Genomic DNA, 26,631 nt, shown 5'->3' with positions numbered 1-26,631 from the left:
TTACCAATTACAATGAATTCTCAGGCAATTGCAAGTTTCTATCACAACAACCACCAGCAGAGCAATTAAGGCAGGACCCAGTCACCCCATGCGAGTTCAAACAAGACTACCATAGTGCACTTGCCCATAACAACATAAAAACCATCCACTGATACAGAGACATTGAGGTAGAGGATAAAAAAAATCAAATAATTACATTTAGATTATCCCAAGAACTGAAAAGACTTCGAGCACAAAGACTGCTCATTTGTTTTCTCAGTTTTACAATTCCAAGGATAACCAATCCTACAACTTAATTTCTTCAGTATTTGCTTTTTTTTGGAAGAGCTTCAAACATCTAATGAAAGCAAAATTACCAGATTTCCAGAATGTAAAGATACAATAAAAGGGACACAGAAGCAAATGTAATTGACTATTTAAATGATGGATTCTGCTCAATGCAGAATTTTGAACAGATTTTATTACTGCAACAACTTGCTTTGGCATTATCATGTTTGCTGCTTCAACCCACTTGCACCACGGTGGGCATTATAAGGTAGAGGTGGAGCAAAGCCAGAACATTGTGAGTGCATCAAAGTCTGCACACCAGTGCCTTAGCAGGCGGTAATGGACTTTATTCAGAATATCTAAAAACACAGGTACAGTTATGTAGGCAAATAAATATTGTTCACCAAAATGTATTGTTTCGTAAATGCATATCCATATGAAAAATCTTACAGCTTCACACCCTTCCTGTCTACAAAACCTTACTTCCTGTTGTCACTTTGTGTCATACTTTTCTGTCAACTTTCCTTTATAAATTTCTATGTTCACATTTGTACTGGAAACTGCCTATGTAAACTTGTCACGCTGTGATTACACCCTCCAGCCAGTGGTGGTGCTGTAACACTTCAGTTTTGCGTCTCCCAGCAATTTAAAAGAGGTATAAGGATTGAAATACTGTAGTACCTTTAAAAGGAATGAGAGTACCTAAATTTAAAAAACTAAATGGGATAAATTGCTTATTTAGACTACAGTAATTACAATTAATACTTAATTATAGTCTGCATGCCCCAGAATGCCAGTTTAATGAATTACATGGCAACACGTCTTAAGAGCTGGAGTCAGGAATGAAAATTAAGAACTAGTTTGAATTATATTTTCTAATAATAAAGGATTGCAATGAAGACACTCTTATTCTATTTCCTACATTATAACAGTGACTCCACTTCAAAAGTACTTCATTGGCTGTAAAGCGCTTTGAGACGTCCGGTGGCCGTGAAAGGCGCTATATAAATGCAAGTCTTTCTTTATTTGTATTCCTTATTTGTAAGTTATTTCTTTATTTGTAAGACTAACTATGCATTTCAATAGAAATACAGATGCACGTTGCAAGGCGTTGGGTTTTTCTCTCTCGCATGTGTGCATTTGTTTACCTGACAGCGTCACCTTTCTGTCCTCATTGCTCATTCTGCCTGTAATCTATCTGCACTGTTCTTCCTCTGCCCCCGGGGTGGCCGTTGCCAGCTCACCGCGTCCATGGCAACAGATAGTCCGATTTTGATCGTATACACACAGCACAGCCGAACTTGATGACCAAAGCCCGCCCTCGCCCCGCGCTCATTTGCTGATCAGTCCAATTTGACTTGCGACCCAGCCGCGATTCCATCGCCGGGTTGCAAAGCCCGAGTGTCAATCAGTCACTGCAGCCGTCTGCCCGCCCCCGAACTATCAGGTGCGGTTAGCGTGCAGCAACCTGCTGCTGCACTCTGGACACTGTGAAGACAGCGACGATTGTAGAACCAGAATACTAACAGTCCTGTTATCTGGTCGGTAAAAAATATACATATATTTTGTTTGCATTTTAAAGTTTTTTTTTTAAACTACAATTTAAATCCATTTTTTTGGATAACTGGGTTGTATTAAAAACAAGTATAAAAATATTACTGTTGGTTCCAAAGTTGGACTTATCTGAATGCCCAACAAATGTTAGGATAACTTCGTATGCGATTTTAAAAAAATACATTGAAAGAATCGGACTTTAGCAGCTGAAAGCACCCGGTTATATGTAGTACACCTTTCTAACTGGTTCAATGCTTTAAGCGTGATAAGAATTCGTGGAGTTTTTAATAGGATCGACTTATGTCTTGGACATGCAAGTAGTGGAAAGTAGTTTGGAAGTAGTAGCAGAATGATGTCAGAATTTTTTAACAGTTGACATGCAGACATTGTTTGGTTGGATGTATGAGTTACAATATTAATATGTCAGTGTGTCCAGATCATTATCAGAGTTTGCATTTAAACAATATTTGAACGATATTTCTTTGATGGTTTTTCGGTATGTTTCTCTGTACACACACCAAGAAAAGTAAGTCAAGACTGAAGCTGTTTCGATGTTTTGACCAATCAATATGCGTACAGGAAAATTCGTGAAAGAAATACAAGGAAATGAGTTGCATACAGGAAGAGTAAGATATGTATTAAAAACTATTTTGATTTTTATGTCTCCCCTAACTTTAGTGTTACGAGAAGTTTAAAATGTTCTCTTTGCTTCTTGCTGCCACTTCCCCAGTGGGACGCCAGAGCAAAACATTCAGAACTGACAGTTACATTGCAACACAATGACATAGTGTCATTGACCCCAAGCCCTGAGATAATATGGCATTTTAGATCATTTTCTGACCAGGAGAATAGGAAAATAGTGCTACAAATAAGCAGAGAGGAGCTAAAATAAAAACAATAGCTACAAATAGGAAGACAATTCATACAGATTTGGGGTTTGGAAGCTGCTTTGCGCTCCAAGTGTGTCTTGAACCTTTGAAATGGCTGCCGAGATCCTTAAAGAATGGTGCTGAACATTTTAAATATGGTCAGGAAACACAGCAGAACCCTATAGGGTATCAGGACTCACTCTCTTTTCCAGTCAATATTTCCACCCATACATTCCTATTAAATACAGAAATAACCCTAGACCTGAGGACATAGTTATTTACAAAAATGTATTTCTTGGAGATATAAGAATGTCATCTCAAGAACTAGGAATTGAAGAGGACAGCAAGGTACTCACTGAGCAGCAGTACATAATACTATGGATAAAATGTTTAAATATTCCTCTAAAGAATACCATTTTATGTATTTCATTATTTGAATAGAATTAGAAGGGGCAGTCATAAAGATTCTTGACAATCTTAACGTACTGTTAGACGTAAGTGTTAGGACCAGTATTGGAGGGTGGGTAACAATGAGGATCTTTGGCAGTGCAGTTCTGGCTATTTTAAATCAATGGAGTTAGTTCCAACTATGCAGCTACTATAGTTCTAAGTGCTTATGAAGTTTAAAATAAGATATACTCACACAGGCCTGGATATACAGTTGGTATATCTGGTGGTACTGGTGTTATTTGTAACTGGTCACATCTTAGAATTAAAAGCTTAGAAAGAGAATCCGCAAAGTTTATAGAAATAATGGGACCAACAATTAAATTCATATACCAAATAAAAAAGTGATAATTGGGTAACATAACAAACTACTGAATAGTAAAAAATTAAAGCTGAGAGTTAAACAGTGATACGTTATTCCTCTAGTGACACCTAAGGTATTATTGCAGTTACATTTGCTGCAGATTTTGCCTAAATTTTTACCAGAAAACTCTTTTTACTTAATGAGTTAGCTATTTCTGAGAATGGTGGCTTTCGAATAATTTCAGTGCCTGCCTCAGTAGGATCATGTAACTAGTTTTAATTTTCATGGATTGAAAGTCAAGCACCCCCATGATTTCTCCATTTGTTCTCTCGACAGGTGAGCCCCCACCGCTGGAATCGCAATTTCATAAGTTCTGCTCTCATATGTTGGTCATGGCGAGGAGAGAGCAAAGATTAGTTTTGGATTGCTCTAGCCAAGTTCTGGCACAGAGATGGGCTGAATGGCCTTCCGTGCTGTAAACTTCTATGGTTCTACAGGTTATGCATTTGAAAGTTTGGCTCTGCAATCTCTTTTGATTCCAAAGGTGTTGCTCAATTCTCGAACTGCCTGCTCAACATTCAGTAGCAGGTCATTCAAAATTTGCTTATTGTAGGCAAAATTGAAGCCATCCTTGCTGTCTCCTGTCAGCTCCTATCAATCTCCCTAACCACCACCTCAAGCTAAGTCTAGTGATGCAGAATGGACACCTTGTTGATTTTCCTTCTCCTTATCTGATGTGTCGCCAAGACAAACCTTTGCGACATTACTTATTTCCATCCCACCTCTCCACACAGCCCCTGAGACCCTAATTGTTGCCCTTATTGCCTCAAGGCTAGACTTCTCTAATACTCTTCTATGTGGCTTCCCAGCGTCCACTTCCCACAAGCTACAACTCTTTCAGCATGCTGCTGCTCATATTCTTACCCACGCAAAGCCCAACACTCACCTTGGTCCTCACAAGGCTGAATTGACCATGCGAGTTCCTGCGGATCAATTTCAAGACCTTTCCCCTCATCTTCAAGCTTCTTTGTGAACTTGCACCACCCAACCTCAGCAACCTTCTTCAGCCCTGTGCCTATTCTTGCAGCCTTGTCTCCTGTGACACAATCTACCCCTCTTTCCCCTGACCTCCTTGCTCCACTTTTGGCTGCCACTCTTCAATGCACCATGCTGCTGCCCTCCCTGCTTTCAAAAACTTACTAAAGGCTTTTCTCTTCAACTTTCTTTTGGCCCCACCCCTTAATTATATTCTATGTATTCTATTAACTCTCACGCAGTACTCTTGCAATTCTCTAATCAGTACAATATTCTGGGACATCTTTCTATTGTAAAGGGCACTATATAAATTCAAGTTGTTGTTGCTGAATCCTTTAAAATTTACAAAAGACCATTGGGTAAATTCAGTGCTCCCAGTGAGGAGATGCATTTGAAGGGAGAATCAGAGCTGCAGTGTTGTAACTATCTACGACCTGTGATCCCTCATGAAGTAGTTCACTGCTGGGAGCACAGGATCAGTTAATATCTGCACATATTGTAAAATAGTATAAATGAAAAGAATAAGATTGTGTTTGAAAGTAATGATTTGTGTATTTTATAGGAAAAGACGTTGCGCTTTTAGGCTCAACAATGACTGCTATTTACACCCGTCCTAGGGCGACTAGTGCTAACTTCCTGCCAGCCATATCAACAATGGCATCAAGTTACAAAGGCCACTATCCTCTTAATGTGTTCAGACACAGCGCAATGATGCCTTGGAGACCTAGCACTTACTACAAAGTGGCATGCATTGCTCCTACCATGGCCTCTTTTTCGATGAATGTCCCTGGACATATGGAAGCCAGAAGTGCTCATTTCCCATCGAGCAGAACAACACTATTTACCAGGTACAGTCCTCAGGATTGGCGTGAATCTAACCAGACCAACTACAGGGAGTCAGTGTCCTCCAGGCACAGTGCAGAGAAGCTAAGGATTGACACTGCCCGTCTGATCCAGAACAAGGAAAGCATTACCAAGAAAACACAATTTGAAACCAACAAGAATTTAGGAGAGCGTGTCAATGACATTATGTTTTGGAAATCTGAATTGGCTCATGAGACTGAGCAGATGATTGTGGAGACTAATTCTCTCTCAGAGGTCAAGAAACGATTGGAGCGAGCCTTGGCAGAAACTGAGGGCCCTCTTCAGGTAAAAGGCACTTTAATGCTGAATTATTTTATATTTTAATGTTCTAATAATGCAGTATGCTTTAATTATGCACAGATATTCTAATTAGAAATAACTACTTTGAATTAAGTAACATGTAGATAAATGTAGCCATTTTAAAGGGAATACGTTTTAATTGTTTAACGAATAGTCTTACTTACGTATAATTTTCCTGTTTTACCTGTTCACCCTCTGAAAATCATTTCTTGTGTTCCACTCCCGCTGAGAGAATGGGGGAAATAGCTTTCAAGTGCATTGAGGTCCCATGATTCATTGAATTAGATTGATATTAGTTCCCATGATCAGATCTCTCACTGAATGACCCAACTGAGATGATGAGTGTTGATGCACTTGGGCAGAAGAATTGCTCTGGTCACTATTGTGACAAAAGTGAAGCATTTTGTCAGTATGCATCATGGTATTGGCTTTATTCTTTCTGTCACAGTATGTATGGGTAAAAACTACGTTCACTCATAGAAAATAGTCTGGCTTGCTTGACGCAATAAAGTCCCAGAATATAGTCTGGTCTTTGTGGAAGGGGCCAAACCATTCAATTCAAATCTAAGCATTTTGTGGGTTTATTGTAAATACGTTTAACTGGAAACTTGAGCTTAGAAGATGAATAATGAAATTTGCTTTGTGCTGCTCATTTTTGAAGTATTTTTCAGGCTGTTTTATTCAAATTGGACAGTCTGCATGAAGCCAATAGAAAGAGATAAATCAGAGAGAGACTATGTGGACAATCAACAATAAACCTCAATAAAAACATTAATATTCAGGGACCTTGCATCCAGTCCAGCTTGCTTTGCAGTTTTGCATAGCCAATGTGACAGTAACATTTCTTCTTGTAAGAAGGGATAGTTAAGCCTATTCAGTTATCCATTTACTATTTAATAAATCTACTTGGTATTTCTAGCCAGTACAATGGTCTCGTGAAGTGTTTATTTCCTGCTTTCGAAAGTCGAAGAAGATCATGTGAACTGATGAAATTTCACCAGTAAGTTGTTCAATCCCTAGGCATGTGACATATAACCTAGATATTGGACAGGTAAAGGAACATCTGGGTCATAGGGAGTGATGGCTCACCTGCAGAAATGGTCTGACATGCTGAATGTGAGAAAAATATCCAAGAGTTAGAAGCCAAAAGCCTGGCAGCTATGTGTTACGGCATTGCCAACACCTTTTTGAATGCATTTATGATATCACACTCCTAGTGATCAAGCAATTCTTTTCTCCCTCCCTCCCCCCGGTGCTTTGCAGTTTACAGTATTGGCATTGCAAAATAAGATGCTTTAATTGAAACAGCCTTTGCATTGTGTAGAATTGTTGCATTCTTCAAAAGTTTCTTTTTACCTCAATAGAAAAAGTTCAACGTGTGTAATGTAACAGTAATTAACAACTCAGTTCTAGTATTATTGTCAAATAAAGAACATTAGGGTTTGATAAATCAATAATTTTATAGCATAATAATGTTACATATTTTAAATACTTTAGGTTTCAGTTGCAGTCCATATTCTTAATTTGCATGTAATTTATTAATACAACAGGTGGCACAAGAATGTCTATACCATAGAGAGAAAAGGATGGGTATAGATCTTGTCCATGATGATGTAGAGAAGCAGTTGCTAAAGGTGGGTGTAACTAAATCTGAAGAATTCCAGACTTCCTGTGTTAAAATACGTTGTTTTGGTATGGTCATTTTGCTTAAATAATACCTGCATTTTTTTCAATAGGAGGTTGAATGTATAAAGTCCTCTCAAGAAAGAATGAGAAGACATCTGGACCGGGCAATAGGCCAACTTGTGTAAGGGTAACAATTTGAATTGTAAAGCGAATCACATTTAAAACTTTAAGGAGAGATTGATTTGAGGGATATAGCTTTAGGCTAGGATGAAAAATTGTCAAATTGAGTCCTGAAATAAATCCTACATGCTGAATTGAGCTCAGTTTGCTGTATGACCTTTTCTTGTTTTATATACTTGGGCTGATAGCATTGGGTGTTTGATGTTTTGAAACACCAAGGACTTTAGATATTCATATAGGTTTAATGTTGGTGTGAATGCAGTAGTGCAATGTTATAGAGTTCCTTTGACCAATCAAATTGCAGAGAACCAAGGTCCACTGTCTCAACAATGATCGCCTCTCTAAGTTTCAACCAATTAGATCTCAGAGACCACTAACCTTTCCACCAAACTTTTCAACTAAAGTACAGCACCCAATTACATACTGATATTATGTAACCAGGGACCAATCAGATCCCAGAACAATCTCTGTCATGTAATTTCTGATTGGTTATTTTTGTGATATAATTGTCACAAAAACAACCAATTCACATTCTTCCAAAAGAAAATGATGTGGCATTTAGTTGTCATGACAGTTTCTCGCCCAACCCCAAAATACCCCTAAAAATAAAACTTACAGCGTAATAAACATCTAAAACATCAACAATTCAGAAAAATAAACACACAATGACTTATAAATTTTACTCCAACAACTTTACTTCCCCCCACCCCTCCACCACCCCCTGCCTCAAACAGTCCCTAATACACCCTATCAGGCCTCTGGAACATCTTGGACTCTGATTGAAATCTGTCCTCCCATAATTCACAAACAGCCCTGGCCAGATGACTTCCCATCTTTGATTCCCTTCAAATATTAATGCAGTGGTTCCAAAGTAAAGAAATGAGATGCTAATATGCAGAAGTACAAGACTACATTTTCCAGGAGCCATTATATAGCCGGGACTCCAACCCAGGGATAAAGGAACATAATGAACAATGGTCTTAAATGCATACAGGCACTCCTGACTTTGTTTACTTATTGATTGATTATGCACGCATTCGACAGGTGAGGATAAAATGATAGGTCAGCACTTGGAACGTTTTGCTTTTAATTTAATTGCACTTGAGTGGTGGGCTGATGCTGAGAGAATAAAGAGAGACAAGGTCAAGCAAACAGGATGGGAGGGATTAGAGAACATCAGAGAAACCAAAGGGAGGGTGAGAAATTATTACAGATTATGTGGGAGATGAATAGAACAAGATATCTAGAGAGGGAGAGGAAATATTATGGAAACTTCAGTGAGATAACAATAGAGAAAATATCACAGAAACTGGGAGTGAGAGACAAGGAAGGCTAGGGTACAGAAAATATTACAGAAACTGTAGTGAGACAGAGACATACACCCATAATCCAGTGAAAGAGGGAGAAGATATTACTGAAATTATGGAAATAAAGAAAGAAGGAAGGGAGAAAAACAGAGAAACTGCAGACAATATCAGAAAACAATTAAAAAACTAGAAAGAGAGAATACAGTAACCAGAAAGAGAAAATACAGAAATCATCTGCTGTTATTTGACTAGAACAGTTTTAGATAAAACAGTGTTGCACAAAATGACAGTGCATTTATGTTATATTTTCCACCATGATTAAATAAAGGCATATTTATTGGCTCACCCATTGGTTGGTTTTTAGTCACCTTTGGGCTAAAATGTTTTGAAAATCTGGCAACATGGATTTCAATAACACTGTGGCCTGATGAATGAAAAGAAGAGAGGGCGATGGAGTCTGTTGGGGTATGGTAGGAGAGGGAAAGAGGGAGGGGAGGGAGAGACACCCTCCTAAGCAGGAGGAAAGGAAATGGAAATGGAAGGAGGCTCTCTGAAAGATCTCATTAGGGGGTGGGGCAGAGAGAGACAAAGAGAGTGATGGTGTTGTGAGAAGAGAGAATGAGCAGTACTCTGTTATGGGGTGAAGTAAAACAATCTATTGAGGGGGAAACTCTGTTGAATAGAGGGACATACTCTGGCTCAACTAGGAATGAGAGCTGTGGTTGCTGTCAGAGGTTAGCAGGCCCATGTTATAACACAATATGGGGTAAATTATCCTGGTCCAGTGTCTGGGAATACTGGTTCGCCTGTAAGGGAATCTTCCAGATTTTCCGTCCATGACTCCCATCTCTGGCTCATCATGTGCACTGCCATGGGACATCAACTAGTTAGAACTCTCACCCACAATAAAGTCCCTAAAACTTCCTTTTAATCTATTTTTTATAAATCATTACTTTTTACTGTGGCATTAAGTGGTGACTATGCACACATAAACCAAAAAGGAAGTAACAATTTAAATGATCTTTAATTGTGAAATATCTTGTTACTTCTGACTTTTGTAGGTAAAGGCAGCCTTTAACGAGAATAATATTAGCTTTCACATATTTATTACATTGCCAACTTGCCTACACACAATAATTTAATAGAATGAGACTAAAACTCTCATTTTGTGGTAGGGTGGTGGTAGAGTATTGAAGCCCCATATAAATTCAAACCCTTGCTTTGACTGTCCTTTGAATACAAATGTCCTCATTTGGTAAATTTTCTCAGTTCTTAGTTAGCTATTAATGCAGCTTTGATATTGCATTAAATGCCATTAGTTCCACCGGGTCCTGATGTGTGGGTCTCACTCATCTGGGGGAAACACCAAAGTAAATTTGCCAGATTCATTAAGGCTAGCAGCGGAGAAAACCTTTTTAATGATAATTATAATGATGATTCTGCCTCATAACTCCTTCATAGTTGAAAACATTGTTGGTTTAGAATTGTAAATTGGGTATTGCAAATCAATGTCATGTGTATTTGTGGATAAATTACATAAAGCTTTATGCTATTCCTTTATTTGGTGTTTAGCAAAAAGGTATTTCATTACAAACATTATTTCAGCGATCTTTCACAGTGGATAAACCAAGAATTCACATAACTTCAAAATGAAAGAGCCCATGTGATCAAAGATCAATATGATTGATTAGTAGTTTATGTGCTGATAACAAGTTACTTTTCAAGGTTCATATATTTCTGTAAAAACTTCAATAAGGCTGGCGAGCCTAATTTCTAAATTAGGATTCTGTTCCTGTCCTCCATTTGACTTAAAACAGCCTTACAGCCTGCCGACCACAATTCTACAGCACAGGACTGTGATTAGAAGACCCAAATTCAAATCCTACTTCCAATTAAAAATTTAATTAGGTTTCTTCCAGGGGCTGAGTTTTATGAGCATTTGATGAATTGAAAGGATGAAGGAGGAAGACAAGAGGAGAAATTTCTGTTCAGTGAATGAAAAATCCCCATGCCTATCCAATGCTCTTCTAGGTTGATTAATTGAGGGAGTGATACTTGGGGAGGAAATATCCAAAATTAAGTTACAGACAGTGAGCTCTGGTATGTGTTTACTTTTTCACAGTAGAGATGCTAACGTTCCCATCAAGAGTGGCCTATTGATTCCAAATTTTTGAATCAAAAAATGGAACTAATGCCAGGTTCACTCACGAAAGAAGAACACTGTCTGAAATAAGTTATGAGTTATGTAAATTTGTTCAGCATTCTTGTAAGTATTGTGCATATACACTGGTCAAATGTCACCATTGAAACCCACACCACCTAAAACTGCAGTTAGCTATTGCATACAACTCAATAGAAAAGTAGGAAATGTTGAGTTCTTTATTACTCTAAACTCAGTGGGGTAGGTTTTCAACTTACTGACTGGGCATAAATCTGGCAATGTGGATCCCGTTACAGAAGCCACCTGATGTTTTCTTCCATTGAAATCAATGTAAATTAAAATCCGGCGATTACTAAAATGGGCAGTCGATCCTCAACGCCAGTTTTAAACCGGCCGATAAGTTGAAAATCCACCCCTGTGACTGCAGGAAACAAAAGTACGCTGGGCTAAAAAGTATTATTTCTCCTAGAAAAACAGAAAATGCTGGAAATACTCAGCAGGTCAGGCAGCATCTGTGGAGAGAGAAACAGAGTTAACGTTTCAGGTCGATAAGGTTGTTTATTTTTGCAGATCAAATAGAGGAGCCCAGCATGAGCTGGAACGGGATACCAGTGATAAAAACACAGCTTACAGAATTGATGGGAAGTGTCACCAGCTACGGAACACATCTGATGGCATCAGCTACTACAGAGGAGTGGATCGTGTGGATGCTACGTAAGCTATTACCACATTGACTAGTTACTGAACCGTTGCTTTTTAAACTAAGGAAATTCCTGTCAGTTAAGAATCTTAAATTTGAACATTTGCATAATTTTACATTTTATGGAAATTACCAGTGGAATATTGGTCATATCTGATATAAAATGATATAAAACACATCTTTTACTCGTACCAATTTTTTTAACTCGCATTAGTGACTGGAGAAAAGTGTATTCAATTGTGATCTTATCTACTTTATAATGCCTTAGTAACAAAAATCTAGTTAGAAAAATCTTATAAAGAACATCTGTGTGAGAGTACCTTTGAAAGAATAAAGATAATGTATGACCGTAGATTCCTACCATCCTTTCAATTCCTTCATCCTCTAGACATGGTGGAGACTCTTTCATATGTGTTCAATCAAATTAGCTATTATGGTGCTTGGAAGCACATAAGTCTTGTAATTACACTGTGGGATAATAGAAACACATGCTTAACACATTCAACTGAAATTCTTTACTTCATTATTTTAGATGATGCATTAACAAGTTTATTTAAAATGGTTTTCTTACTTCTCTCTAGAAGATGTTATTGTATTCCAATATTTTGTAGAGGTGGTTATTTGCTGTGATAGTCTCTCCATAGTAAAGATGACTGAGATTCCAATACAGAATGTCCATCAAGTCTATAATGATATTTTCAAGCATGTGTAGCAAAGTTTCAATTTCTTACATAAGAACATAAGAAATAGGAGCAGGAGTAGGCCAATCGGCCCCTCGAGCCTGCTCCGCCATTCAATAAGATCATGGCTGATCTGATCCTAACCGCCAATCTACTATCACAGAACCATCTCCTGAATCTAACAGTATTAGACACACGAAATAGGAGCAGGATCAGGCTACACGGCCCCTGGGCCCGCTCCGCTACCCACAGGGCCATGTCCGATCCGAACCTAGACTCATGTCCAAATTCCTGCCCGCTCCCCGTAACCCTTAATTCCCTTTACTTCTAGGAAACTGTCTATTTCTGTTTTAAATTTATGTAATGATGTAGCTTCTACAGCTTTTTGGGGCAGCATATTCCATGGACCTACCACCCTCTGAGTGAAGTAGTTCCTCCTCATCTCAGTTTTGAAAGAGCAGCCCCTTATTCTAAGACTATGCCCCCTAGTTCTAGTTTCACCCATCATCGGGAACATCTTCCCCGCATCCACCCGATCCAACCCCTTCACAATCTTATATGTTTCAATAAGATCACCTCTCATTCTTCTGAACTCCAATGAGTAGAGTCCCAATCTACTCAACCTCTCCTCATATGTCCATCCCCTCATCCCCGGGATTAACCGAGTGAACCTTCTTTGTACTGACTCGAGAGCAAGTATGTCTTTTCTTAAGTATGGACACCAAAACTGTATGCAGTATTCCAGGTGTGGTCTCACCAATACCTTGTACAACTGAAGCAATACCTCCCTATTTTTATATTCTATCCCCCTAGCAATGAAAGCCAACATTCCATTGGCCTTCTTAATTACTTGCTGCACCTGCATACTAACCTTTTGAGTTTCGTGCACCAGGATCCCCAGATCCCTTTGTACTTCAGTACTTTCCAGTTTCTTGCCATTAAGATAATAACTTGCTCTACGATTTTTCCTGCCAAAGTGCATAACCTCACACTTTCCAGTATTGTATTCCATCTGCCAAATCTCTGCCCACTTACTTAGCCTGTCTATGTCCCCTTGCACGTTTTTTATGTCCTCACTCACTACTTTCCCTCCCATCTTAGTATCATCTGCAAACTTTGATATGTTACACTCGGTCCCCTCCTCCAAATCGTTAATATAGATTGTAAAGAGTTGGGGACCCAGCACTGACCCCTGCGGAACACCACTAGTTACTGATTGCCAGTCTGAGAATGAACCATTTATCCCAACTCTGTCTTCTGTTAGATAGCCAATCCTCTATCCATGCCAGAATATTACCCCCAATCCTGTGATTTTTTATCTTAAGCAATAATCTTTTGTGTGGCACCTTGTCAAATGCCTTTTGGAAGTCTAAATACACTATGTCTACTGGTTCCCCTTTATCCACCCTATATGTTACTTCCTGAAAGAACTCCAGCAAATTTGTCAAACAAAACTTCCCCTTCATAAAACCATGCTGACTTTGTCCTATTAAATTATGATTATCCAAATGTCCTGTTACTGTCTCCTTAATAATGGACTCCAAAATTTTACCTACCACAGATGTTAGGCTAACCGGTCTATAGTTTCCAGCCTTCTGTCTACGGCCCTTTTTAAATAAGGGTGTTACTTTAGCAGTTTTCCAGTCTGCCGGGACCTTTGAGTCCAGGGAGTTTTGGAAAATTATTACCAATGCATCCACAATCCCTACCGCCACTTCCCTCAAGACCCTAGGATGTAAGCCATCAGGTCCAGGTGATTTATCTGCCTTGAGTCCCATTATTTTACCGAGTACCACTTCCTTAGTGATTTTGATCGTGTTTAGCTCCTCCCCTGCTATAGCCCCCCGTTTGTCCAGTGTTGGGATATTCTTAGTGTCCTCTACTGTAAAGACTGATACAAAATATTCATTCAGTGATTGGTCAACATCAAGATCAGATTGTCTCTCTGATCAAATTGGATCGTTTCTTTGATTTAGTTAACAGGTTTACAGTATTTATTTGAGTGAAAAGAACATTATGAAGAGTTGTATACTTAAAACAGATGTGCAAACTGCTAATATCCTCCTGGATATTTGCCACGTCGTTATGACATCTACTCCTTAGTGTGAATTAGAGATACGCATGGTGTTCATTAGTTCCCCATGGAACTTCTATGTCAAGAAGTTAACAGATGTGTTGCTTTGGCCCCTAAAAGTTGGGGATGTGAAAGAGTCAGGCAGCTATTTAAAAAGTTGGTGTTTGATCAGAGCAAGAGACCCGAATGTGCCACTCCCTGGTTGGTGACAAACTTGTACAAAAGGTTTGAGAGAGCATAATACAAGTATTGTGTACAGTTTTGGGCGCCTTATCTGAGAAAGGACGTTCTTGCCATGGAAGGAGTTTTTTTTTTTTTATTCATTGATGGGATGTGGGCGTCACTGGCTAGGCCTGCATTTAGTGTCCATCCCTAATTGCCCTTGAGAAGATGGTGGTGAGCCGCCTTCTTGAACCGCTGCAGTCCATATGGTGTAGGTACACCCACAATGCTGTTAGGAAGGGAGTTCCAGGATTTTGGCCCAGCGACAGTGAAGGAACGGCGATACAGGTCCAAGTCAGGATGGTGTGTGGCTTGGAGGGGAACTTGTAGGTGGTGATGTTCCCATGCGTCTGCTGCCCTTGTCCTTCTAAGTGGTAGAGGTCGCGGGTTTGGAAGGTGCTGTTGAAGGAGCTTTGGCGAGTTGCTGCAGTGCATCTTGTAGATGGTACACACTGCAGCCACAGTGCGCCGATGTGAAGATTCACCAGGCTGATACCTGGGATGGCAGGAATGACGTATGAGGAGAGATTGTGTCGATTGGGCTTATACTCACTAGAGTTTAGAAGATTGAGAGGGGATCTCATCGAAACCTATAAAATTCTGTCAGGCCTGGACAGACTAGATGCAGGAAGGATGTTTCTGATGGCCGGGGAGTCCAGAACCAGGGGTCATAGTCTAAGGATAAAGAGGTAAGCCATTTAGGACTGAAATTAGGAGGAATTTCTTCACCCAGAGAGTGGTGAACCTGTGGAATTCTCTGCCACAGAGGGCGGTGGAGGCCAGTTCATTAAATATTTTCAAGAAGGAGTTGGATATATTTCTTAAGGCTAAAGGGATCGAGGGATATGGGGAGAAGGCAGGGACAGGGTACTGAATTTGGATGATCAGCCATGATCTCATTGAATGGCGGAGCAGGCTCGAAGGGCCGAATGGCCTATTCCTGCTCCTATCTTCTATGTTTCTATGTTAACCCCCCAATCCTCTCCTGCCTGTCGAGGGGGTTAAAGTCGAGGGCTCTGTCTCTCTAAATAATTGATATGTCACCTCTATAGAAGAAGAGGTTCTTTTTAGGACTGATGAGGTGAAAGTAATTGCAATGCTGAATGGGCCGAACATTTCCCAGACTCCCAAAGTGAAATCACTAAACAGTTTGGAGTATCACAGCCTATTTATTTTAAAGATTTATTGTGCTGCACTGTAATAATGTGTATATTGTAATTAAGGAAATGACATAAATGTATTTTCAGTTTACAACTGTGACCGTTTTTACAGTGCTGTAATTGCAATCCAGTTTGTATTCCATTATTAGCTTCTTGCCAAACTTGCTACAACAGTTAAACACATAAAAGGATAGAACAGTTGAGTGAATAAAATTACTTGGCAAAATCACTATTCATTTGACATTTGTCAATCTTATGCAAAGAAGCTTTGGGAAAAAGTGAGAAGCGACAAGTGGATCCTTTCTGGAGCTGTGATCCAGACACACTCAGATTACATAGGAGATGTTCTGTAGTTATGCCTGATTTTGCTGTGCAAGCATTTTATTTTTCTTCTTTCTAGCACTGTCATTCTCCTTTCAAAATGTTCAAAAAGGAAATTGCAGGTAGAAATGTGTTAACATCTTTAATTTTTTTTTTAAACAGAATTTCAGTTCCAGAGACTTGGGCCAAGTACACAGATAATAACCTTTTACGATCGCAGAGTGAACGGGCTACATCTGCTAAACTCCGAGATGATATAGAAAATCTCCTTAATTCAACTTCCAGTGAGATGTGGAGCCAGTTCAATACTCTGAATGTGTCATTGACAAACCGCATCTCTGAGACAGCTGATGCCAAAAATAAGTTGCAGATGCATCTTGCTAAGGTAAACAGAGGCTTCAGGTTAATATGTCTGATAGGAGCCACATATCATCCAGTTTTAGGGAGTAGTGTGAGGCCTGTAAAAGCATTTTTGCTTCATATCCAAAACAGCACATGGACATTTATGTGGCTAGTGGCTTTATTAAATAAATATATCATTACTTTACCAAAAGAATAGGTTGCTAGGAATTTGATAGCTAATGGGTAATAGTGACTAAAGTATGACTTAGATAAAGTGTACAGTTTTATCATTTTGCATGTTGCTCATTACCTGCGAAAAGACACTCAATGAGTTGAATTGGCTCCATGCAATATTAATAACAGACACTTATTTTAAATAGGTTAATGTCTGTGTTAAAATTGTAGACTAAGGAAACTTCTTATAAACACTTTAATGTGTTTATTTCTATTATTGTACTGTGCAGTTTTAAGTATATAGTGATGTGAATTAAACATTTGCCATCATTTACAACATTGGGATTTTAACATTTCACTTTTCACACCTGTACATTTTTAAGGGTAGATTTTTCAAAATGGGACTCTGTTAGGTACAGTGCACCCCCTGGTTGGACACTCTCTGTAGATTTCAGTTTCACACTTGATACGCATTTATGAACCTAGATATCTAGATTTAAAAAAAATAACTTTACAATAAAGTGATATGAATTGACATGAGATAGTGTAGCATTGAAAGTCTCCATTCCAAAGATGAATAAAATACCTCCTTGAGAACAGTGACTAACTAGACTTGTAGGGATGCAGAAAGTGGTTTTTTTTTAAAAAAAGGAATGCCATGACCGATTGCTGTAGACAAAGTTATTGCAAAGAAAGATAAAACATTATCAAGCATGGGACTTCATGCAAATATAAACACAGCAAACTCACAAGGTACAAGGCACAATTAACATTTAAAGAGAAGTGTTCTCCTTTGAATCTTTTATTATCTCTTAGTCTGTGAAAATCTTACCAGCTATGCTAAACTTAATAACATATTAAACCAAGTGATATGAATAAGAGGGACTTTGTTTACCATTGACATTCCAAACTAACTACATTCCATCAGTGAGATTAGCTGTACTGTGCATATGTTAAAAATGCCTGCCCATTGTAAAAGTATTCCACCCACCATCACCAGCACATAAGCACATAATCTAGCATGTGGGAAAGATCTCACCAAAATAAAAGCTGCAACATTATCATATTCTGATAAACCTGCAAATTTAGAAAGGAGAAAAGTATACAAAGAGGAAAGAATGTATTCACCGTCTGCATTGACCTACAGATTACCGATCTAAAGTACGAGCACAAACAAATGTAGAGCTGAACAATACAGTCCCGAGGTTAGCCAGAGATTACCTTGCTAAGGTAGCCTAAATATTAAAAGATTGCCAAACAGTCACCTCAGTTTCGTCCACGGATGAAAAAAATGCTGTTGGGCATTGCTGCGTTCTGCTGTTAATGAGACCAATAAACGGGATATTGTGGTCGCTCAATGAGTATTTTCATGATACAAAGTAAAAGCAGCTGGGCACTGTTTCCAGCAAACGTTACAGGACAACACCCATGATTTCCCTCCTCTGTGTTTCCTCTGGTTATGCAGACTCTTCAAGTGATCTTCCAAACTGAACTGACAATTGAAAGCATCAAGAGAGCAATCAAAGACAAGGAAGCACCTCTGAAGGTAGCTCAAACCCGTTTGGACGAACGCACGCGGAGACCAAACGTGGAACTGTGCCGTGATCCAGTCCAGATTCAGTAAGTCAATAAATAAAGATCCATTGCGTACACGTTCGCTGAGCAGCAACTACGATTAATAAATGAACACTTTTGACTTCTTCAAAAGGAAGCCATAAACCCAGTTTCTCTCTCCTCACCAAAATACGACATTGCGCTCCACTCAAACTTACAAACATACAAAAATGATAGACAGGAAAAGATCTACTGGCCCTTCAACATGCCTGTCCCACACAGTTCTGATGCCTTATACATAAAATATATACAATCTTCACACACCCAGAGCCATGTAATCTTTTGGGAGAGGCAAAAAATGTTTTAAAAACCCAGGCCAATTAGAATCACAGAAGAAATCCATTCTGCCCATCATGCCTGTGCTGGCTCTTTGGTAGAGCTATCCAATTAATCCCACTCCCCTGCTCTTTCCCCATAGTCCTGTAATTGTTTTCCCTTCAAGTATTTATCCAGTTCTCTTTTGAATGTTACTATTGACTCTGCTTCCACCGCCCTTTCAGGCAGTGCATTCCGGATCACAACAACTCGCTCTGTAAAAATTGTTTCCTCATGTCACCCTTTTGCCAATCACCTTAAATCTGTGTCCTCTGATTACTGGCCCTTCTGCCACTGGAAACAGGTGCTCATTATTAACTCTATTAAAACCGTTCATGATTTTGAACGCCTCTATCAAATCTCCTTTTAACCTTCTCTGCTCTAAAGAGAACAACCCCAGCTTCTCCAGTCTCTCCACATAACTGAGGTCTCTCATCCCTGGTACCATTTTAGTAAACCTCTTCTGCACCCTCTCTAAGGCCTTGACATCCTTCCTAAAGTGCGGTGCCCAGAATTGAACACAATACTCCAGCTGAGGGCTAACCAGTGATTTATAAAGGTTTAATTAGGGGGGGGAAATGGAAAATTCCTCTCCGACTCCCATAGACAACCAAAAACTAGTTCAGAAGATCACATTGACCTGACTTTACATTACAGGATACCTAACTCTTGTACGAGGTGATCTCCACCCCAGCCAGAATCAGGTCCAGCTCTTGCTTGAAGGTTTATAATGATTTAGCATTCACTGCACAAGCTAGCAACATATTCCACAGGTCTGTTATTCTCTGTGAAAAGAAATAGCGCCTAACATAACTTGTAAGCATGACCCTCTGGTCCTTCCTAACCTATTTAGTTGAAATAATTGGTCTACATAAACACAATCTAATCTCTTCATTATTTTACAAACCTCAATCAAATCACCCCTAGGTCTACGCTTCTCTAAAGTATAGAGACCCAGCTCGTTGAGCCTATCGAGGTAACTAAGGTATTTTAAACTGGGAATTAATCTTGTGGCTCTCCTCTGCACCCTTTCCAAAGCCTCAATCAACCCCACCATATGAGGTGACTAAAACTGGGCATAGTATTGTAACTGAGGCCTAACAAAGATCAAGTACAAGGATAAAATGGTATGCTTCATCTTACAGTGAATTGTCCTGTGAATACACCCTAGAACGCTATTCGTTTGGCATGGTCATGGACCTTTAGAGAGTGATGCACGAAAACACCCAGATCTCTTTCTTTCACAACTAGTTTTAATTCTTTTCCCTGTAGGGTGTATGTATGTTTATCATTTGACCTGCCCATGTGCACGACACTGCACTTTTCTAAGTTAAACATCATCTGCCAAGCACGGTCCAAATCCCCAGCACATCAAGATCTGCTTGTAGTAGTCGAGCATCCTCTACAGTCCAAGCTCTTGCACATACATTGGTATCGTCCACAAACTTGTGGATCATTCCCCCAACCCCTACAGCTAGATTAATCAATGAAAATAGTGAACAGCAAAAGCCCTAACACTAATTCCTGTGGGACACCACAGATAACTGGTCTCCAAGCAGATCCAAATCTACTTTCTGCCTACGGGCGTTCAGCCAATTCTCAAACCACCACAGCAGATTACCACTAATTGCACATGATTCTATCTTGTAGAGAAGTCTTTTGTGCAGTACCTTATCAAAAACTTTCCGAAGTCCAGCTAGATAATATCTACAGGGTTACCCTTAGGCACTAACCTGGTGACTTTCTCCATAAATTGAATCAGATTGGTTAGAGACAACTTTCCTTTCCGGAAGCCGTGTTTGGTGCCCCTGATATGGCCTTCTCTGTCTAAGTGGACATATATTGACTGCGTCCCTAATGACTCCCTCCACTCAAATGGAAATATTCAAAATTGAATAAAAACTTCCTGACAGGCGGATCAGGTAGTGTAAGGCCACATTGCACCACTGACTATTTCATTTTAACTGTGCCCATAATTTTATCTCCCTCATACTGTTAGGTTAGACAAACACCTCCAGACCAGCTCCCCTGATGATGTCATTATTTAAACAATATTTTCCCAGCGCATAAAATAAAGAGAAAGTAAATAAAAGGAGACATTTTTTTTTGTAACTGATCTATTTTTGAAACTTGCAGTGATCCCCCTTTAACAAGGAGAATTTCCCCTTTAATAACATACCGTGTGAGTAATATGTTAATTAAACATGAAAGAGAAACAGCATAATCTGTTGGAGCACGGTACTTAGAGCTCTGGCATCAGAAGGAGAAGGCCCAACCTGGATGATCATTTTTTTTTCAGTTCTAAAACAGATCCACTAGGTGGGGTGTCCTGCTGTATAGCAAAGGATGTCAATCATTTGAGCAGAGGAGAGACATGGTTTGAACTCACTGTGCACTAGCTCAGTAAACCATTGTAGCTGGTCGCACTCAGGCCTACGAAAACAACTCTGTGTATTTTGGCACAGTTACTTACAGCCAATTATGCAGGACATATTTTTATTTCATAGAAAGGTCATCGAAAGGTCCAGAATAGATAACTGAGAATTTAGGTATCACAGCATATTTGCAATGGATATGTAACATGTATTCAACCAAACAAACAAAATATTCTTCATGTTAATTAATCTGACTGTCCCTTTAACAGATGCATTACAACAGGAATTGAAATTTAACAGATGGGGGCAAACTATATTCTCTTCTTGCCTCAGTGAAGACTCGCCGGTGTGGCAGAGATTTTTCGCAGGACCTCAGAATTAGTACTCAATTACTCACTCACTGGTGATGGTGCAGGTGTGTAATGTGGTAGAGCTGAGTACAGGGAAGAACCAAGGAAATCTACATTAATAAGAGTGTGTCAAACGCTCTGTGAGGTGTTTGCAACCCAGAAGGTGTGGTAGAGGTCTGAAACTGCACTTGTGCTATTTCTAGACCTTGTCAGACTTTTCAGTTTGGTCCCACGTGGAGGGAACAGTACCTTCAGATGCCATTCAGATGTGCAAGAATTCCTTCCCAGTGCTCATTATCTAAATAACTGCAGTGACGTTGACGCTTGCCAAAAAGATACCTCAAGTAAAGATCTACATGGTCACCCGTTGATTTATAAAATATCGCCATGCCAAAGTAACTTCTTCGATGCTTGCTCTTCCCTCATTCCCTATGGAAGGCGTTTCTCCTTGCCGTGCTACGGTTTCATGGGTACTTGCAGCCCTCCACTACCTTGCCAAAGTGGCAGTTCCTCCTCATGTGTGAGCCAAGACAATAAATATTAGCAGGCTTTTTGATCATGAGGTGCATCACGACTGAGCCCAATCAGGTCGTCACTCAAAGTCCATACACTCAAGCTTTGCATTAGGAGTCAGTGTATTCCTATCGGGAGCAAGAGCTCCAGTTTCCTCTCCATATGGAGCAAAGACTAATGTAGTGCCCACAGTAGCATCTTGGCTGAGATCACTTAGCACAGCACAGACTGAGGATCAAACCTAGGAGCTTTCTGATTTGCATTGCCCAGTGACACACTGAGACATGCATTTCCCCACTAAGCCACTGAGGGAGCTTAAGAATGGATTTTTTGCTCTAGGAGAGCACATGCTCATCAGTAGTGTTAATACTTTTACATAAAAAAACTTTGCCCATGTTCTTTTAGAATCAATGTTAGGTACTTTAGGATACAAGGCATTTATTGTAGGGCACATAGTCAACATGGTGTTCAGCCTTCACAAGTGACCAGTCGGATCAGAATTTCCTATTGTGACTAATCTATTAAGAATCCAATTGTAGATGTTTAATCACTTAAGCTATAGGTTTGCTTCTTAGTAACTTCAATAAAAACCCAAGTGCCAACTCAGTCTGTCAGCTTCCACCCATTGTTTAAGCAAATGATGCAACCTTCCATGAGTCCCAGTGTGCCATCTGAGTCACTGGATTGTCACTGAGCACAGTGTGAACTGTCGGTTGTAAAAAGGTGGGAACGGTATGAACGTGATATAGCAACAGTGTGGCTGAAAGAAACACAGAGACTGTTGCTATGAACACAGCAAACCCTGCAGTTTTTCAAAATGTCTCGCACATGCCTTCTTCACAAAAGATTTAAACCGGTTTGAACTTAAAAAAAAACTTTTTCTACTTGACGTGTAAATGATATTCAGTGACAACTGTGGGAGACTCCGTGTTGGTAGGATACTAAAGCTAATTTCCTGCTTTGTGAGTCTACACTGCTGTACCCAGTGTAAGGAGTTGCTCAGCGTGCAGTACTATACTTGGGCCAGGTGTGGAACCTCAATTTTCTGAAGAAAGAGATTTTTAAAAAATATTTTCAGAGAGTTTATTAAAACCAGCGGGATGTGGGCAGTCTCTGTCCTGACTTTAGTTTTAACTCCTGAAAATCATTCTTACAATATGAAAAGCTACGAAACATTAAAAATGCCCAGTTTATTTATTATGAGAGAATGCCAAACATGTTTTATTTTCCAGTTTAGCAAACAGCATTGTGGTTTTACAGAATATTTTTGAAAATAGATACAGTACATGAAGGATAGCTCACTGACAGCAGAAATATGGAGCTAACTTCACGAGTGAGAAAGATCAGCAACTCATGAGAAATAAGCTCTTATACTGCTGCTGGCTGGCACTGGCTGTTACTTGTACTTCTAATTATGTGCATGCTCCTGTTCCATACAAACTATATTAACAAAAATTCAAAAACAGCTTTGGAATTCTCTACCCCAAAGGGCTGTGGATGCTGAATCGCTGAGTGTATTCAAGGCTCAGATCGATAGATTTTTGGACTCGAGGGAATCAAAGGATATGGGGATAGGGCGAGAAAGTGGAGTTGAGGTTGAAGGTCAGCCATGATCTTATTGAATGGTGGAGCAGGCTCGAGGGGCCGTGTGGCCTACTCCTGCTCCTAGTTCTTATGTTCTTCTGTCTTTTTTTTCTTAAGTAATCTGTGTATGTGATGAAATTGGGGGCAGGATAATGCACTATAGGACCTACTGAAACTAACACAGCGCAGCTATAATAGTCAGCATACAAATTAAAAGAAAAGAATGCCGGAAACTAATGTTTTATATAAAATAAAACATTATTTGTGTTCAATGGAATGAATCTTCTTGCTTGCAATTAGTGCACTGTCCTTGAATTTATTATGAGACTTCTCAAGTTTTCATTATTTGAGACCCCTAGGTTACCATGGAGTCTTTCTCCTAGTAAGAATTGTGGGCAAATCTAGTCCTGAGGTAGTTTCATCTTCACGGCAGGAGATTCATGACTTAAATGAGAGTCTTTATTAGCAGGACAAAGAGACAACATGGGCCAAATAATTAATCACAGTATTTTCCAATCAGAGGAACAAGAAATAAGTAAGGAATATTCAGAGTCGTCAAATTGAAAGAGCAGAAAGTGATGTAATGAAAGAAATAATTTCACCACTGCCATTGTTTTCCATTTAAAGCCTGATAATAGAGAGTATCTTGTGGTCATTATTTTCATTGTGTTTATCATAGCCTTGTTAATGAAGTCCATGAACTTGACACCACCATCCAGACCTTGCAGCAGAGGCTAAAGGATGCAGAAGACACTCTACAAATGCTGGTACATACAAAATCAGTCTTGGAGTACGACCTCTCCGTTAAAGCAAACTCACTCTTCATTGATCAGGAAAAATGTATGGGAATGCGCAAAAGTTTTCCAAGCACCCCAAGACTGGTGGGATACACGTGAAGAAAAAAAATTGACACTTACGTTAGTTTACAATGAACAAATCTACTGTGCATCATCATGGGTACAATTGCTTAAAATTATACTTTGACTATTTCACTGGTGATGGGGAGCTATGGTAGTTCTTTACTGAGTTTAAAAGACTTGTAACTCACAAATGCTGCAGGCACCAGTGAATTATGATCTTTTGACAAATTAAAGACTGTCTGAAAGTCAACATCATCACTGAGGTATTTTGTTTACTTTATAGGTGCTTCGTTCCTCATAGAATAATCTTTTAAATGAATGTTGGTACACTGCATGCCAGTGACATTTTATGGATTATTTTACACAACCTAATTATCACTTTTGATTTTTACACACAGCATATCAGCCATGTAAGCAATAAAACCATCAGTTTCGAATAGACATTTCGTAGTCATTTTTAAAAGGGCATTGGATACATACTTGAAGAGGAAACATTTGCTGGGCTGTGGGGAAAGAGCGGGGGAGTGGGACTAATTGGAGAGCTCTTTCAAAGAGCCGGCACAGACACGATGGGCCGAATGGCCTCCTTCTGTGCTGTAGGATTCTATATTTCTGAGAGGTTTTTTTCTTTTTGTGCAGTGATAATCAAAAGGCAATCCTGTGAAAAATCATCTTTCTCTGTTTTTCTTTGCGACTGACGTGAATTGTTTGATGATGTTCAACATAAAACAGCTTCCTTAAACTCGACCTGAATTGCGCATTATTGGTTGATTTAGATGAAAAGGCATTAACCCTTCAAAGCCTTTTGTGGTCTTTCCTCATGTTGCAGCATATGTCCAAAAAAGGTAAACTACGTTTTAACGGTTCGTGAAAGAAAGGTATACTTAACTTTATTAGTGCTACTAAACTGTCAGCTGTGGCTCAGTGGGTAGCACACTCGCTTCTGAGTCAGAAGGTCGTGGGTTCCAGGGACTTGAGCACATAAAGCTAGGCTGACACTCCACTGCAGTGCTGAGGGAGTGCTGCACTGTCGGAGGTGCCGTCTTTCTGATGAGACGTTAAACCAAGGGCCCATCTGCTCTCTCAGGTGGATGTAAAAGATCCCATGGCACTATTTCGAAGAAGAGTAGGGGAGTTATCCCCAGTGCCCTGGCCAATATTTATCCCTCAACCAACATAACAAAAACATTTTCTGGTCATTATCATATTGCTGTTTTTGGGACCTTGCTGTGCGCAAATTGGCTGCCACGTTTCCCACATTACAACAGTGACTACACTTCAAAAGTACTTCATTGATTGTGAAGCGCTTTGAGACATCCGGTGGTCGTGAAAGGCGCTATATAAATGCAAGTCTTTTAATTTTCTGTGCTGACCAAATTGAGCTAATTTTGGTAAGGTTAAAAGTAAGAATTCTATTTTGTAGCATCTAGCAATGATTTCTTTGATATTTGATAATATCAAAAAGAAATGTGTACTTCACAAACCACACTGGATTTAACATTTTGAAAAGATTAATCTGTTCACTTATAAATTACCAGCAGATAGCCATCAGGTTTAAATTTATAAAATCACATGAATTCATAAATACATGTGTACATGGACCAAATGCGTAAATGCTGACTTTATTGGTCAAGTCCCTAATCTCCGGGTGTTTTATTCATCTAGAGCAGTGATGCTCATAATATAGCATGCAAGCCAAGTGTGGCCGAGCATCTCTTTTCAGTTCCATATGTCCCGACACTTCTCTCCGAAGCTTGCTCAGCTGCAGGATACTATTTCACACCATCCTGGTCAGCCTGCCATCCTCCACACTCTGTAAACTTCAGCTCATCCAATACTCTGCTGCTTCTATCCTATCCCGCACCAATTATTCATCACCTCTGTCCTTGCCTATCTATATTGGCTCCCGGTCCCCCAACACCTCCAATTTAAAATTCTCATCCTCATGTTTAAATCTCTTCATGGTCTTGCCCCTCCCTATCTCTGTAATCTTCTCCAGCCCTACAACCCGCCCCGCCCCACCCCACCTCAGAATTCTTCATTCCTCCGATTCTGGCCTCTTGTGCATGCTCCCCCTTCACCCACCATTGACATCCGTGCCTTCAGCTGTCTAGGCCCCATGCTCTGGAGTTCCTTCCCTAAAGACTGCCACCTCTCCACCTCCCTCTCCTCATTGAATATCCTCCTTAAAACCCACCTCTTTGATCAAGCTTTTGGTAACCGCTCCTAATACCTTCTTTGGCTCAACATCCATTCTTGTCTGCGCAAAAGGCCTTGGGATGTTAAAAATGCTATATAAATGCAAGATGTTGTCATTTTACTCCAATAAAGCAAAAACAAAAGCTATTGCGAGATAGGGTACCCCAGCATCCATTTTAAAAGTGAAAGGGAAGCTGGCACATTTTAAATCAAGTTATGAGCATAAGCCCACAT

The 26,631-nt window shown here is 39.6% G+C and overlaps 1 protein-coding gene across 1 annotated transcript; it reads left to right on the top strand.

Moving 5' to 3' along the window:
- Positions 1 to 1,725: 1,725 nt before the first annotated feature.
- On the top strand, positions 1,726 to 24,945 carry tekt3 (tektin 3). The gene is made up of 8 exons (XM_085963444.1): positions 1,726 to 1,808; positions 5,039 to 5,625; positions 7,191 to 7,274; positions 7,377 to 7,447; positions 11,485 to 11,628; positions 16,234 to 16,456; positions 18,053 to 18,207; positions 24,018 to 24,945. Exons 2-8 carry the CDS (start codon positions 5,068 to 5,070, stop codon positions 24,232 to 24,234), a joined length of 1,452 nt encoding a protein of 483 aa, XP_085819570.1. The 5' UTR covers positions 1,726 to 1,808; positions 5,039 to 5,067; the 3' UTR covers positions 24,235 to 24,945.
- Positions 24,946 to 26,631: the final 1,686 nt, after the last annotated feature.

Source organism: Somniosus microcephalus, chromosome 21, assembly GCF_052327205.1.
Source record: "Somniosus microcephalus isolate GS21.2 chromosome 21, FLI_Smic_1.0, whole genome shotgun sequence".
Classification (NCBI taxonomy): Eukaryota; Metazoa; Chordata; class Chondrichthyes; order Squaliformes; family Somniosidae; genus Somniosus; species Somniosus microcephalus.
This window is presented reverse-complemented; position numbering and strand designations above follow the sequence as displayed.

Coding starts and splice junctions, on each gene's coding strand:
- tekt3 (XM_085963444.1), top strand. CDS start 5,068: ATGACTGCTATTTACACCCGTCCTAGGGCGACTAGTGCTAACTTCCTG. Junction 5,626..7,190: donor AAACTGAGGGCCCTCTTCAG/GTAAAAGGCACT, acceptor TTAATACAACAG/GTGGCACAAGAATGTCTATA. Junction 18,208..24,017: donor CGTGATCCAGTCCAGATTCA/GTAAGTCAATAA, acceptor TGTTTATCATAG/CCTTGTTAATGAAGTCCATG.